The 15,261-nt window shown below is 42.0% G+C and overlaps 1 protein-coding gene across 2 annotated transcripts in view; it reads left to right on the top strand.

The window, feature by feature from the left end:
- ydjc (YdjC chitooligosaccharide deacetylase homolog) overlaps positions 1-14,965 on the top strand; it is a 50,038-nt gene extending 35,073 nt beyond the window's left edge. For both annotated transcript variants that reach the window (XM_015021732.1, XM_015021733.1), the window contains exons 4-5: positions 12,913-13,012; positions 13,408-14,965. In XM_015021732.1, the coding sequence (XP_014877218.1) occupies positions 12,913-13,012; positions 13,408-13,865 (558 nt within the window). In that variant the 3' untranslated portion in view covers positions 13,866-14,965. The remainder of the gene's footprint in view (positions 1-12,912; positions 13,013-13,407) is intronic.
- The last annotated feature ends 296 nt before the right edge of the window (positions 14,966-15,261 follow it).

The following is a 15,261-nucleotide window of genomic DNA, read 5'->3' as shown; positions in this document are numbered from 1 at the left end:
CTCTTCCCTCCTCACCTCCTCCTGTATCTATGGAGCTGTGGAGCTGAGCGCTCCCAAGGACATCATTCCTCAATAGCAACACCTTTATCAGACTTCTGCCAGAAGGCTGAGCAACCTGGTTTCATGGCCCTTTGACATCACCACCTTCACTCGTGTCTTTGCTTTACCCTTTGTTTTGTCTGAATGTTGCCATCTGCCCTAATGTGTCCTTTCCTCTTTTTTGTTTTAGAAACGGTGGAGTACTCCCTCTTTAAACCAGAAAAGGATTATTTTAGTTTATTAGTAATATCAGAAATTGTGTAGTACGCACTATTTAGATCAGAAGTTCCCAAACTACTGGGGCGCGGCCCCTGGGTTGGGCACGGTGCCATTGCAGGGGGGTGCGGGAAGCCGTCTGGATGAGGAAAAAAAAAACAAAAACCAAAACATGAACGCTGTATGTGCTGGATTTTTACCTTAGAATGGCCAACTCTGTTATTCATCTGTCAATTTGATACAGTAGGGGCTTCCGCACTTCCCATATCTGTCCTCTGTCACTTTTATCAGCAGTTAAAACTGTTTAATCTGTTGTTAACATGTGGTAACCTGTTTTTCTGAGCCGCCTTTAAACACAACATGAGCGCTACGATGCTCGTGCTGGGTTTACACCTGTGCAGCAGTGAAGGAGACCTGCTGCTGCTGTGCAGAGCTACACAGGTGTGTTAGAATCATGGCAACAAACCAGGAAAACACAAATAACTTTTCACAGTTTTCCCCCCAAACTAACAGACTGTTGAGTAAAGCTGTTGGATGCAGGTAAAGTTAGCTAAAAGATGACTAGCTAATATCAATACATCACCGTAAGCTTGTTAACAAGTAGCTTGTAGGCTGCTGGTGTTGTTGTCTATGTTCAACTACGATTTATTTTGCCCCCAAAAAAGTTGATCCCACCCCTTTGTTCGTTTGGAGCCGGTGCTGAGTATAACAGGGAGTCTCTAAGAACTCACCTCCCACCCCCTTCGCTCACACACATCTTTCAACCAGACAACTATTTGTAAGCCATGGGGGGGCCCCAGAAAATGTTTGGAAACCACTGGATTAAACAGTTTTAACTGCTGATAAAAGTGACAGAGGACGCAGATATAGGAAGTGCGGAAGCCTCTACTGTATCAAATTGACAGAGGAATAACAGAGAGTTGGCCACTCTAAGGTAAAAACCCTCACATACAGCGCTCGTGTTTTGTTTTGGATTTTTTACATCCAGTCGGCTTCCCGCGCCCCCCTGCAATGGCACGGCGCCCCCCTAGGTGGCGTGCCTCACAGTTTGGGAACCTCTGAGTTAGAGAGACTTTTCATCCACTTTTCCTAAGTCCAAGTAGCTTTCTAAAATTGAGTGCTGATAGCAATTTTATGAAACTGATTTAAGATTACTTACTATTTTGAATTAAATGTGCCTTACCCCTGCACCACTGCAGTACCCCTCTCTCCCTCCTCACAGAATTACTAATTATATCAAATATTTGAAGTACATAATATATACAAGAAATATATATAATACTAGTTCCAGAAAAGAAAGAAAACTCAAGTAAAGCATTTGTACTTGGATGTGTGCAGTAAAAGATAGGGACTGTAATTTGCTGGTTGAAATGTTCAAATCACTGTGGTGAGTCTGGTTAGGACTCCAAAGAAACGTAGAGTGGGTTTAACTTGAACTTGCTATTTATTTCTTAATTTTACTTAACTGTGTGGTGCGAGAACAGATAATGGCATCAGTGTCTGAGTAATCCATAAATAAATGACTGAAATAATATCACAATTATTAAATAACTGCATTATTAAATATGCAGTTTCTAAGTAATTACACCACACGACAACCCATGTAATGTAGCTCTTATTAAATGTGCATGTGAACAAAGCATGCTATCAAATAAGAGTAAAAACAGCTATATTTGACTAAGTAAACAATGTTCTTAACTTTCAACATCACTTACTTGCATTAACATACACACACCAATTAAAAGGTGATTACAACAAACTACAGACAGTGAGTTTAGTTACACAAAATCTGAACGGTAAAAAAATATTCAGCAGCTCTTTTTTCATCTGTCCTTTTCCTTATCTGCATGCTGCTTACTGATGCTCGAGGCTCCATCCCCTAAAGGGCCCAGTATGAAAGTTTTTTTAGGTGGCCTTTTTCACAGCCTCCCCTGTATTCACCTATTCACCTGTGATTACAAGCAACAAAAAAAGGCCGAGTACAAAGAGGTGATTAATAGTCCTTGGGCAAGACAGGCAGGCTGACAAGTCTTGCCACGGGTCCACCTAAGTGGAGCTGTATATATATATATATATATATATATATATATTCACATATTTTGTTAATATGTGATTGCATTAACAAAAGCACATAATTTCACTATAAGGAATGAAATTCTTTATAATGAATTTTATTATAAAGAATTTTATCATTTTTATTGTGATTTTTACAATTACAATCATATATATTTGATAATGTATGTAGAAATCATTCTTCATAGACAAAAAGGTAAAGAAATTGCTCTTGGAGGCCCAGTTGTCTGGTCCAGCAACAACTTGAGAGACTTAGCCAGAGGCCAAAGGGTTCGCGGAAGCTGGTTGTCCACAATCATGACCAGATCTACTTGTAGACTGCCTGATTCAGTCTGCCACTTCTGGCGGGCTTGAAGTCTTGGCAGTTAAAACTTTAGGAAGTTTTGCCAGAAATGGTCAGCTAGAATTCGTCTGTGCCTGCATCTTCTCCCCCCCCGAAAATCTCTGGGTTGATCACTTGCAGCAGTGAGGCATCCCATTACCCCATGAGGAAGGTAGTTGGGGGTCAGGATCCTCCACTTCAAATTAGGTGTAGCTCAGGGGTTTTGAATTGAGCATCCCCGCAACTTTAAAGTGTAGGGAACCAGGAGGGTTGAAGGTAAACTTGATTTGCTGGCAAGCTTGCTGCTCTTTAAAGTCAGGATGAAGAGCTTGAAATGCTTCCTGTAGCTCACGTTCTCCTCCTGACGTTTCTCCCCTAGTCTCAGAGAATCTCCGTGGGTTTCCCTTGCTTGGCCATAAAGTGTCTCAGAGACATTAAGAATGCATTTGTGTCCAGTCTGGGGATCAAGTCAAGGTGGACTGCTATTGTAGTTAGGCATTTAAAAACTATTCCCCACCTTTTCTTGTTAGTGCTTTGGATTTTGATGGTGTACAGCCCAAAGCAATCCTCACCCGTGGAATAGAATACTGGCTTGAACAGATGCAGTATGACTGGAGGGAGGGCCACCATCCTGGGTAGGACAGGGTGAACTTTCCACCTCTTCCACTCAACACAATATCTCTGATGCTGGCGTACTGCTTCACGTCCACATAACACCCAGTATCTCTGCAAACACCCTTCCTGGTCTGGGATGTTGTAGTTGCCATCATATTGTTGTATGATGAGTTGGGTCAGAGAGTGTCCCGGGACCGGAACAATGGGGTTCACTTCATTTAGGTGCAAGTAGAAGAAGGCAACTGGATTTGGCAATAGGTTTGTTGACCTTTAACTGGGTGATTTCATGTAAGTATGACTGTCTTTGGGCATACTGAAGAGCTTCTACCTCAGCAGCAGAATAGGAATCTAGTGAGAGCGTGGTTGGAGTTAACCACCCCATGAAACTGACGTGCGATGGCCTCTAAGTAGCTGTGCCAAGTTTGGTAAAATGATAAATGGACTGAACTTGAACGCTTTGAGTGGTCATCATGACCACTAGGGTTAGGGTTAGTTAGTACTTTACACTAGAGTCACATTCGCACTCACAAACGCTCACACATTTATACACTGATATGCAGATCGGTAGGCAATTTGGCAATTAACATCAACATGTGGCAGGAGGAAGCTGGAATTGAACCTATCACCTTCCAATCGCAAGACGACTACTCTACCCACACAACCACAGTCACCTGTAGAGGTACTGGCATTTGGTACCAGTGCATCCAAGGGCTGGCTCTTGGATGTTCTCCTGCCCTAGTTTGGTGCACTAGAACTGGGCGTAGTTAGACAAACAGCTTGTTGTTTAAGCTCAGCTTCAGGATCACTCTCGGGTGGAGGTGATAGATCAGGCTAGTCACTCGGAGCCAGTTCCAGGAGTTCAGGTCCATCTGTACATCTACTGCTTTTGCTGATGTCTTGGATAAAGAGGCTACGAGTGATGTCGTCTGCTGGGTTGTCTTGTGAGGGCACATATCTCCTTGTGGCAGCTTTCGTTATGTCTTGTATTGACCTTGTATCTGCAAGAGTCTGAACCCAACCAGGTTAGGACTGTGGCTGAATCAGACCATAAGATGCAACTGCATGTGGGAAGAGTAAACTCAGAGCTGGTGACCTTGTAGAGCTGAACACCTGTTGGAGCAGAACACAACTCTGATGAACAGATTGCTGCTTCTTTGGTGCAACACAAGATCGAGCTGCAAGGAAGGCAACTTCAACTTCTCCCTCAGGACTCTATTTCCTGAGATAAGCCACTTATCTCCATCCATATGCCTATTTGGAGGCATCACAGACCACATGGATGTCTCTGATACAGTTGGGTTGGTCCAGGCTGGGACTGGTATAGCACCTAGGCAGTGTGATCTTGTGCAGCTGTTCTAGCTCTGCTTCACATGCATGCCACTTCCTCTTTTTCTCTCACAGGTGGTGTACAATAACTTTGGCTCGGGTGTTATAAGGCACTATGTAGCCAAGAAGATCATGCTGGCTGGCTAAAACTCTATACAGAGTCTTAGCTATGAGTAACATTACTCATAGCAATCAGCGTGTCTGTGTCTGTGTTTGCAAGTGAGGGTATCAGACTTACAATTCCAGTGTAGTCCAAGGCTGGCTCTTGGATGTTGGACTGACCTTGACTGAGCCACAACTCACAGCTGGATGACCTGAGGTTTGCAGAATTAGCCTTTTTTTTAAATCCGATTTTATTGTTTCATAATCATTCTACACTTTCAAGATCATCCATCCATCCTTCCATCCTGGCTGGCTGACTTTACACTCATACAGTGTATGAACTTGTGAAACTTGAGGCAGAGTGACAGTTACAATTTCTGTTTCCTCTTTTCTTTGCAGGCCTAGAGCTTCTCTTTTTTACTTTCCCATTTAATTGATTAATTTTAATGTTTTCTTTGTATAGTGTCATGTAATAGAACTGTTGACATGGATTTAGTTTGTTTTAGCTTAAGTTGTTAGAATTCCCACAAGAAAGAAAAATTATTAACTAGCAGAGTGAGAACACCAAACATCAAATCCTATTCTCCATGCTGGAGTTGTCACAGTATTTGCTGTCTGTGAGGGTCTGTCTAATCTCTGAGACAGTGTTGCTGTCAGTCACTAAGGTTAAACCATTTAAAAACCAGGGACTTCATGTATAAAAGTCTGAGCAGCTATCTCACTAAAACCTTGCCAACAGACAAATTTAGAAAAGTGTGGCTTACCCTCATACCCTCATAGGATTTCCTTTATCAATCCTAATTTGTGGGAAATGGAGTGCAGCTGCTGGTTCAGCCTTTCACCACTCATAAATGCATGTGTAAATTAATAAATACCCAGAAGGCTGCCACCACATGAAGCAATAACCAAGGTGACGGTCCTTGTTTTTAGCAGTAAAAGTAATTATCAATCAATAAAATTTTATTTTATTTGTATAACACATTTTAGCAGCAAGGAATTTCAAAGTGCATTACATCAGAACAACCACAAAAACACAAAGTCATGCAACATAGAATCAACAATCAAAATATTACATTAAGTCAAGTGCCATCATTAAATTCATAATACGTTTCAAATGCAACTCTAAACAGCTGGATTTCTAGTCGAGATTTAAAGGAACTCTGTTTCAGCTGTTTCACAGTTTTCTGGAAGTTTGTTCCAGATTTGAGGTGCATTGAAGCTGAATGCTGCTTCTCCATGTTTGGTTCTGGTTCTGGGGATGCAGAGCAGAACCAGAACCTGAGGGGTCTGGAAGGTTGATACAACAGCAGCAGATATTTAATGTATTGTGGTGCTACGTTGTTTAATGATTTACAAACTAACAGTATTTTAAAGTCTGTTCTCTGAGCTACAGGGTGTCAGTGTAGGGACTTTAAAATTGGGGTGATGTTTTCTATCTTCTTGGGTTTTAGTCAGAACAGCAGCAGCAGCGTTTTGGATCAGCTGCAGCTGGATGATTGATTTTTTTAGTCAGACCTGTGAAGACGCTGCTGGGGGAATCAATGTGACTGAAGATAAACATGGATGAGTTTCTCTAGATGCTGAGACATTAGTCCTCTAGTCCTGGAGATGTTCTTCAGGTGATGGAAGGCCGACTTTGTGACTGTCTTAATGTGGCTCTGAAGGTTCAGGTCAGAATCCATCACTACTCCCAGTTTTCGGCCATCGCTGGTTTTAGTTGTAATAACTGAAGCTGTGCATCGACTCTAGATCTATAACTCTAGATCGCTCCTCTTTAGGTCCAAAAATAGGAATTTCAGTTTTGTTTCTGTTCAGCTGGAGAAAGTCTTGGCACATCCACACATTTATCTGGTCTAAGCATTTATTCAGTGATTGGACAGGGTCAAATGTCACCTAATGACATCGTAATGTAGAGCTGTGTATCATGTAGTTATGGTAGCTGATCTTATTTCCTGTTATAACCTGAGCCAGTGGGAGCATATAAATATTGAATAAGAGGGGTCCTAGGATTAAACCATGGGGTACACCACATGTGGCCTCTGACCTGTTTGATGAGAAATTTCCTATTGAAACAAAGAAATCCCTGTTGTTTATGTAACAATAGGGTTGAGTTCTGGACCAGAGAGTCCAACCCAACTCTCCAGTTGATTCAGCAATATGTCATGGTCAACAGGGTCAAAAACTGCACTGAAGTCTAACAGAACTAGCACTGTGGTTCTCCCACAGTTTGTGTTTATATGGATATCATTGAACACTTTGACTAGGCCAGTCTCTGTGCTGTGGTGAGCATGAAAACCAGATTGGAAGGAGTGAAAGTGGTTGGTTATCATTAGAAAGCTGTTTAACTGTTCAAATAGCTTTTTCAATAACTTTGCTGATGAATGGGAGGTCAGAAGTCAGCCTGCAATTCTGCAGTACTGATTTGTCCAGATTGTCCTTTTGATCAATGGTTTGATAACTGCTGTTGTCAAAGACTGGGGGAAAACACTTGATGAGAGCACTGAGTTTACTATTTGGATCAGATCATTAATGACAGTCAGGAACTTCTTAAAGAAATATGTGGGTAGGACATCCAGACAGCAGGAACTTGAGCTTAATTGATTTAAAATTTCTCCTAGGCTTTTATAATTAAGTAGTTGAAATTGGGTCATTTTTCCTGTATTTGTTTTGTTTGGGCACAGGATAGGTACCGGTTTTAGAGTGGATGTGCAGATTAATCCTCTGATTTTTTTTATTTTTTTTAATTTCTCTGACATGAAGCTGGAAAACTTGTTGCAGGCTATATTGGATTGAAATTCAGGTGGTAACGTCATAGGAGGGTTTGTGAGTCTGTCAACTGTTGCAAATAAAGCTCGAGCTTTAATGTTTTTGTTTATGACATCTGCAAAGAAAGCCTCTCTTGCTTGTTTTAGTGTTGAGTGATAGTTGCGTAGTCTGTCTTTATAGATATAATAAATGTGAAGTTGAGTTTTATGCCATTTTCGTTTGGCCCTACGGCAGAGTTGTCTTGCAGATCCATGGAAATTTCTTCCTCTCAGACACAACCTTCACTTTAATGTTCACCTTCACTTTAATGGGGGCAATGTAATCAATGATATCTGAAACTTTAGACTGAAAATCATCTACCAATTTATCTACGTCATTACAGCTAAGGGGCAAGTAAGAAGAGTAGATTTGATTAAATGTTTCTGTTGTATTTTCTGTGAAAAAACGTTTTGTGATGGTAGCTGCTTGTCCAAGTGGGTTAATGGATAAAGAACCTAAAGAGACATTGGAAATATTCACACCCTTACTGATAACCAGGTCAGGTGTGTCCTTGAGTGTGTGTTGCTTGTTTGACATGTTGTGTTAGACCAAAATTCTCAAATATTAAAGAGCTTTTTTGCCCCTCGGTCTTGGGGTTGTCAACATGAATGTTGAAATCACCAACAATTATTAAACCATTATAATTAATGCATATGAAAGATACAAGCTCATTTGGGTAAAGAAATTTTCCATGTATGTTGGAGTTTTGTATATAGTTGGTGTCAAAGTTCGTTTGTGGCCTTTTACCTCAATACCCAGATATTCAAAGAGGTGAAATGACCCAAAGAGATTTTACTACAATTTATGGCATTCCTAAGTATTAAAACCACGCCTTCTCCTTTTTTATGTTTTCTATTCTCATTTAAAAAATTGTAGTTAGGAGGCACTGATTTCATGAGTACGGTTGGCTCATTATTGTCTTTCAACCATGTTTCTGTCAGAAATAAAACATAATTAAAGCTCCGCGGAGCCTCAAGCGGCCCTCGCAGCCAAGCGCCGCTCAAGCCTATAGCCACCGCGGATGTTCCAGCACCGCCTCCCGCCAGCCACTGCCAACGCTTGTGCGCCCGTCCACCAGCCAATACGCTTTGATGCCTTCAGCAGCACTCCCTGGCGATGCACAAAAAATCTGGTGCAGATTGGGCCATGTAGCGAGGAGATACAGCTGTTTGATTAACCTAGGGGGCACAGTAGAGTCAAATTACACTTAAACTCTATTGGGCTCCTTAGAGGTTCACAAGTGTCACTCATAAAAAGTCTGGTGCAAATCGGATGATGCGTGTGTGAATAACAGACAATCATATGCATATGGCGAGGGACTGCCATTTGGCCACACCCCCACGGGTCAGTAGGCATTGACAGAGTTCATCATGTCATTATATGTGAGTTGGCAGAGGATTAAACCCATATGAATTAGAGAGTAAAAGTAAGACATACAGTCGCAAAAACAGTTGACTTCCTGTCGGAAGTGGGCGGGGCTAAGGTGATGTCATCAACTGACCATGACAATGTGATGATGGTTGGTCAGTAGTGAGACATAGGAAGTCTGATGTAGCTATGAGCTTGTGTGTGGAAGTTATCTCACTTTAATGTTTTATGGCGAATAGTCAAAGTTTGTGACTTAGCCACGCCCACATGCTTTGACATACAAAAATTCCTGTGATAACTTTTGACCTTTAATGTCTCAACTCTCTGCTGACTGAGTTTGAAGTCTGTATCCCAAAAGCTGTAGGAGGAGTTCGATCAGATGCGACGTGTATGAAAAACAGGAAACGGCGGATTTTGATCCAAAATGGCCGACTTACTGTTGGGTTTGGACCATGGCTCCAAGAGACTTTTTTGTAGGTCCTGACATGATATATATGTGTACCAAGTTTCATAATTCTAGGTTAAAGCATGGCTTGGGGCTGATCATTTAAAAAAATTCTAGGGGGTGCTGTAGAGAAATTAGGCCACGCCCATCAAGGACTGTTATGGATTCTTGTTCGGGGATGGATAGGGATGCATCCTAGTGAGTTTGGTGCAGCTGGGCAAATGTGGAATCTAGAGCCAAACGTATGGCGGTGGCTTTACCTCTGCTTCGCTGTGCTGCCACGGCCACGCCCTCTACTGAAAACTCTTGCCGCTTTAAAGCAAGTGAGACCAACTTGTTATCTGTCATCCAACACAGAATCATCTTGATTAGGGCGAGAGAGCCATAGATGGAGCATTCCAAGTGAAAAAAAGGCACTTCCTGTTCTGAGGGGGCGGGGCTTAGATGACGTCAGACTAGCTAGTTTAAGTGAGTTGGTAGCTGACAGTTCGTCAGTCTGAGGTTCCTCTAGGCAGGGGATCAGTCTGAGTTTTGAATTAAGACTGCCATATTTTGTATTTCTGTTTTTTGTAAATTTTCTTGTAGTGATCTGGACAGGTAATGTCCTGTTTAGCAGTGCCGGGGGGCCAGATACATTCTGGAGGAAGACGGGTGTAAAGATAATATCTGGACCCCAGTCTCAGACCTCAGAAATGCAGAGTGGTGGATCCTCTGGGAAGTCAGAGACAGGTGGCTTAAATGAAGTGAGGTCTGCTACGTGAGCGTTAAGGAGGGACGTCCCAAGCCGAACCTGTTGATTCATTCCATCTGTAAATTTGAGAAACTCTGGTCAGAGCAGGCTTTAATCAGCCATTTTTTTTATCATGTCCAGCCTGGAGAGTTTTTCGTCTCCCCATTGAGGTGATGGAATTGGACCACTGAGAAATAACTTCCTTATTAATTTTCCCATAGTGTCCAGGAGATTATTAAAGTCCTTTTTCAGAAGCTCAGATTTTTGCTTTGCCAGATTGTTGGCTCCAACATGCACAACTAAAGTCTCACTTGTTTCAGCTTGGCTGATCAGTGGTTAGAGAGAGCACTTTGCGAGTTTAATCAGATACAGTGTCACCAGAAAAAGAAATCACTCTCGTTTTCTTGACATTGCAAACATGACTAACTCCATTTACTGCCTCATCTACAACAATAAGCACTCTTGGCATACCTTTCATTTTCCTGGTTGTCGCTTTGTCCTTTGGGGGGTGGATGTGTTGGTCTAGCCTCATTGTTGATGTTTGAAGGTGAGGTTTCACTCAGAGGCTGAAGTACAGAAAATCTGTTTTTCAGTGGGATTCCCACGGAGTCAGAATGTTTTGAGGCTTGGGCTGGTCGCTTTGTCCTTGGGAGCGGGGTCGGTGGAGATGTTTTGGTTCCAGCTGCTTGTTCACTTCTCTTTGGCGGAGCAGGAGTTGAAGTTGAAGGTGGGTTTTGGCTCAGAGCCGGCTACACTGTCGAGGTGAGGGGTTCTCCCTGTTAGTTGTCTCATGTGATCTACAGACTGAGGCTTTTGTTTCAGCTTGGCACTCTCAGGATTCCAGGGTGAGCTGCTTGGTGCGGGATGTACGACCTCTCCGTTGATTTGAGGAAGAGTTGCTTCATTTCCACAGGTAGCGTTGATCTCAAAGTTCACTGCCAGCTGTTGAATCTTCATTTCTATAGACTGAAGTCACTGCTAATGTCCCTGGGGTTGTCCAGAGGCATTTTGCCCTGGTTCAACTTGGAGGTGAAGAAAAGTAAGGTAAAAATAAAAGTAAGACAATCCCACAGTCCTTAGGTTTGAAGTAATCCAGTTATGATGTTGATAATGTAAATATAACTATAAAAACTGTGACTTTAAAAATAACTTGCAGGCAAAGTTATCAGTAAGGAGAGAGAGAGCAGGATGAGCTGCTCCTCCTTCAGCTGTCAGAGATACGCTCTGACAGTTATCATAACCATTATAAAAATAGTTATATGTTTTATTTAAAATGTGCTTGCTGTCGGGGCACATAAAAAAAGATAAAAAATTTAAGAAAAAATTCCAAATAGAAACAAAGAAAGAGATCCAAGTACAAATTCTTGTTTGAACAGCAGAGCGTTCAGCCGAGATTTAAGCAAATATAGCTTCCAGAGAGTCCTTTGCAGTAAGTGGGAAATGTGGAAGTTTATTCTAAATACAGAGATTATATGTATAAGTTCCACACTTACATAGTGGAGAAGCTTTCTATTCAGAAAGCTCACATCGCCAATGCACACAGAACAATTCGTTACTTTGTGTGACAAAAACTGAGATAAATGGCTATTTATATTAGAGTGAGGTTTACACATCCTTTAATTTTTGTTCATTTATTTTGTGTGTGTGGAGTGAGGTTTCAGTGTATTTAGGTGAGTTTTGGTGCTTTGTCATTTGTCATTGTCCACAAAGAAAGTTTGCATGGCTGCTGCACATTTTCATGGCAGGTAAAATGTTGTGCTGCTGGAGCTGACAGTCCCATAGGAATATCACTTGGAAGAAGTCTTCAAGAGAAAGCTCTCTAAGTATGCAGGGTTGGTCAGTCACTGTAACGGGGCAGGCTGGAGAGCGAGGTCCTTCACCACTTGAGTTTAGTTGCAAAGGTTTTGCAGCCCACTCTTTCACTAGAGCCTCAAGTAGTCTTGGCATCAAGGAAGAACACAGAAGGAGAGCCATCCTTGGCACCAATGAAACGGCAGAGAGGGCTTCAAGATGGTTGTGGCTTAAGAGAGATCAGATCAGTAGAGTGAATGTAGCTAGTTAGCCATCTTGAAACAAGCTGGGGACTGATCATCCCTGGAAGTGTGATGTTGAAAGACCCAAAACACCCAATGATTCCAGGAACATACCATACCATACCAACATTATTTATAAAGCACTTTAAAACAACCACAGCTGTTACTTACAGTTTAAAAACAAACACAATTTAAAACTAGATCCCACTGGAGTTGAAAGCCAAATAAAATAGATGGGTTTTAAGACGAGCTTTAAAAGTGGACAGTGAAGGGGCCTCTCTAACCTGCAAAGGCAAGTCGTTTCATAACTTGGGACCCATGACAGAGAAAGCCCTGTCCCCTCTGAGCTTCCTTCTTGATCTCGGTACCTCCAAGAGCAGCTGATCTGTGGACCTGAGAGACCAATAGGGTATGTAGGGGTGAAGAAGCTCAGAGAGGTAAGCCAGGGCAAAATTATGCAGTGATTTAAAAACAAACATAAGAATTTAAAAAAATGATCACTGATCACTTAAAACATCACTGATAATGTGTCTAGATGCATCAGTGGATGTATTCACACATTCACATCATTCAGAAAATTAATTCATTTTCTGAATGAATTCACATTCAGAAAATCTAAGTGTCTTCCTTCTAAAAATGAGAATGCAAATTCTTCATGTTTTTCTCATCCTAATCAACTTATTGCTATCTAAAGATAACATATATAAACTTGCTTCTGTGGTGAAGAAAATGTAAGTGCCAGTGAATGTAACTCAGGCTCATGGGTCACTAAAGTGATACATAAAAAATGGATTTCTTCTGAAGTTTTTCTCACTTTTATTTTGGGTTTTGTCCCCAGGTAGAGCTGGAGCTGAGAGCCCAAGTCAGGCGCTTTATAGAACTGACAGGTCACCTGCCTCATCACATGGATGGACACCAGCATGTTCATGTTCTGCCAGGTATTGCATAATGGTTAGCACCTCAGGTTTTTATGTGCGAACTAATCTAAATGGCATTGCAATAAAATACCAACTACTTCTGAGCGGATGTAAATAGATGGCTTATTGTCCAATGTGGGAAATTTGTCATGGTGAGTGACAATGTCCACTATGTAAGTGGACATTGTCATTTACATTGATAATTTTGGACTGTGTGTAACCACTTCTGAAAGTGAATACACAATTGGACTTATTTGGAGTAAACAGGATTATTTGATTTTATTTGGATGATTTGGGTTCTTGGAGATTTTGTAAAGTGCTTTGGGCTGCTACTTGTAATTAGGAGCCACAAAATAAGTTGAAATTAACTTGATGGCAAGAGGATTTAATTCTGTTCTACTGTTTCTACTGTCCAGATGTTCGTGAAGTGTTTGCACAGGTCCTCTCTGACGTAAGGATTCCATTCACTCGTGTTCCAATAGAGCCAGGTTTGCACAACTGTCCATGGGTGCCAGCACACCTCCACACTTTTTACATGGAAGTGGAAAAGGATGCCCTGGACTCAATCCCTGTCTTCAAACACTATGGAATCAGGTATATTTGTGTGTTTATGAGCCAAAGATTCAAAGATAAAGCATCTTCTGGTTTTTTTTTCTATTATTTTTATTTTTATTTTTTTGATTTTTGTTTTCAGCTTGGGATCTCCTTAGTTTCAAAACTCACATGCTTACATTGCTGGAGAGAAAAGATGCTGGAAAAGAGGGGAAAAAGCCATCCAATCTGGCATATGTCAAAAGATGTTATTAACCCCTTAACCTGCACCAGAACGCCCTCGTGCCATTTTTCCATTGTATTTTACAGGGGTGAGACTTAAGGGTTTAAATTCTGCCTTATATATAAGCCTAGAGCCCCTCCCCCCCTTTTGATTGACACCGTATTCGACCAATAATGTTATGAAATGGCTTTTTCTGAGCCAATAATATCCAGGGAGTGACTTGAGCTCATTTTGACATGCCTGTATTCTTTCTGGAGTATTTCTGACTGGTCAATTCGGAGACTAAATCTAAAGCCACTGATGTGTAGCCAACACATGTCCTGTCATAAGAATATAAGGCATTTTGGGGTTTGTTTTGACATGAATCCACCAGCTGCATGCGTAACCATGCATAATCTGTGCGCCTTTGTTGCGTCAAAGTTAGGCTCTGTGCGCCATCATATGCCCTAATGCGTAACGGTGTTTACAGGACTTTTTCTCACCAACGGAGAGACACGTTGTCAGAAAACTGGATGTATTTCTTCAGCAGAACTTCACAGCTCACCGGAGTGGATGATTATGGCCGTAAGAGTGCTGACAAGTTTTGGATTTGAGAATACCGGAAACTTTCAGTCATTTGCTGCTATAGTCAGAGCGAGGTGGGTAGAGCGAGAATGAGGGGCCGAGGGAATGGTGGCATGGGAGGAACATGGGGTGACACTGGCAGGGTTAGCGTACCGTTAGAAGGGGGGGTTGGACTTCTGATTTGGCGATGTAGAAGAAGGAAGCAGGGTGAAGGAGTTCCCAGCCAACTTTCTTTAAATTACTTTAAAACCGGAGGTATACACTCCTATCAAGCACTGGACTGACAGAAGCACTGTTCCTGAACCCTTGCGACATTATTATGGCCAGTGATAATCCTAAACAACAAAAGCTTTCTACTTCAACCAGGCGAATGAATAGCCTAGCTAGCAAGGTAGCCTCAATGGCCACGGCTTCCTCCGACTCTGAACCACCTGGCGAAAATAAATGCGGAGATCCTGTTTCCATGTCCCAACTGATCACAGAACTATCTAAGCAGCGGAACAACTTTAAAGATGATGTGGCCACATTAATTCAAGAGTCGATTCGCCCTCTACAAGTGTCGGTGGACGGACTGTGGGACGAAGTTGGCTCTTTTCAGGGCTGCCTTGTAGCAGCAGAAAGCCTGGCAGGCGATAACTTTCAACGCATATGCGAAGCTGAAGCTGCCATTAAGACTCTCCAAGCCCAAAACACAACCTTGCTGGAACGCCTGGAAAATCAATCTCGCAGATCCAATCTACGTATACTTAGGATACCTGAAGGCAGTGAAGATGGCCAGGATCCAACTAAGGTCATCTCCAAGTTGCTAAAGGATGCTATGGGGAACAACATATTTCCTTCTCCCCCGGAATTGGAGCTGGACCCAAGCCCGCAGCAGGATGACCACCGCGGTCCATATATGTGTGTGTGTGTGTGTGTGTGTGTGTGTGTG

Source organism: Poecilia latipinna, unplaced genomic scaffold (genome assembly GCF_001443285.1).
Source record: "Poecilia latipinna isolate Pla-1442-1.1 unplaced genomic scaffold, P_latipinna-1.0 Scaffold2842, whole genome shotgun sequence".
NCBI classification, from domain to species: Eukaryota; Metazoa; Chordata; class Actinopteri; order Cyprinodontiformes; family Poeciliidae; genus Poecilia; species Poecilia latipinna.
The sequence above is the reverse complement of the archived record's forward strand: the minus strand, read 5'-3'. Positions and strand labels throughout refer to the sequence as shown.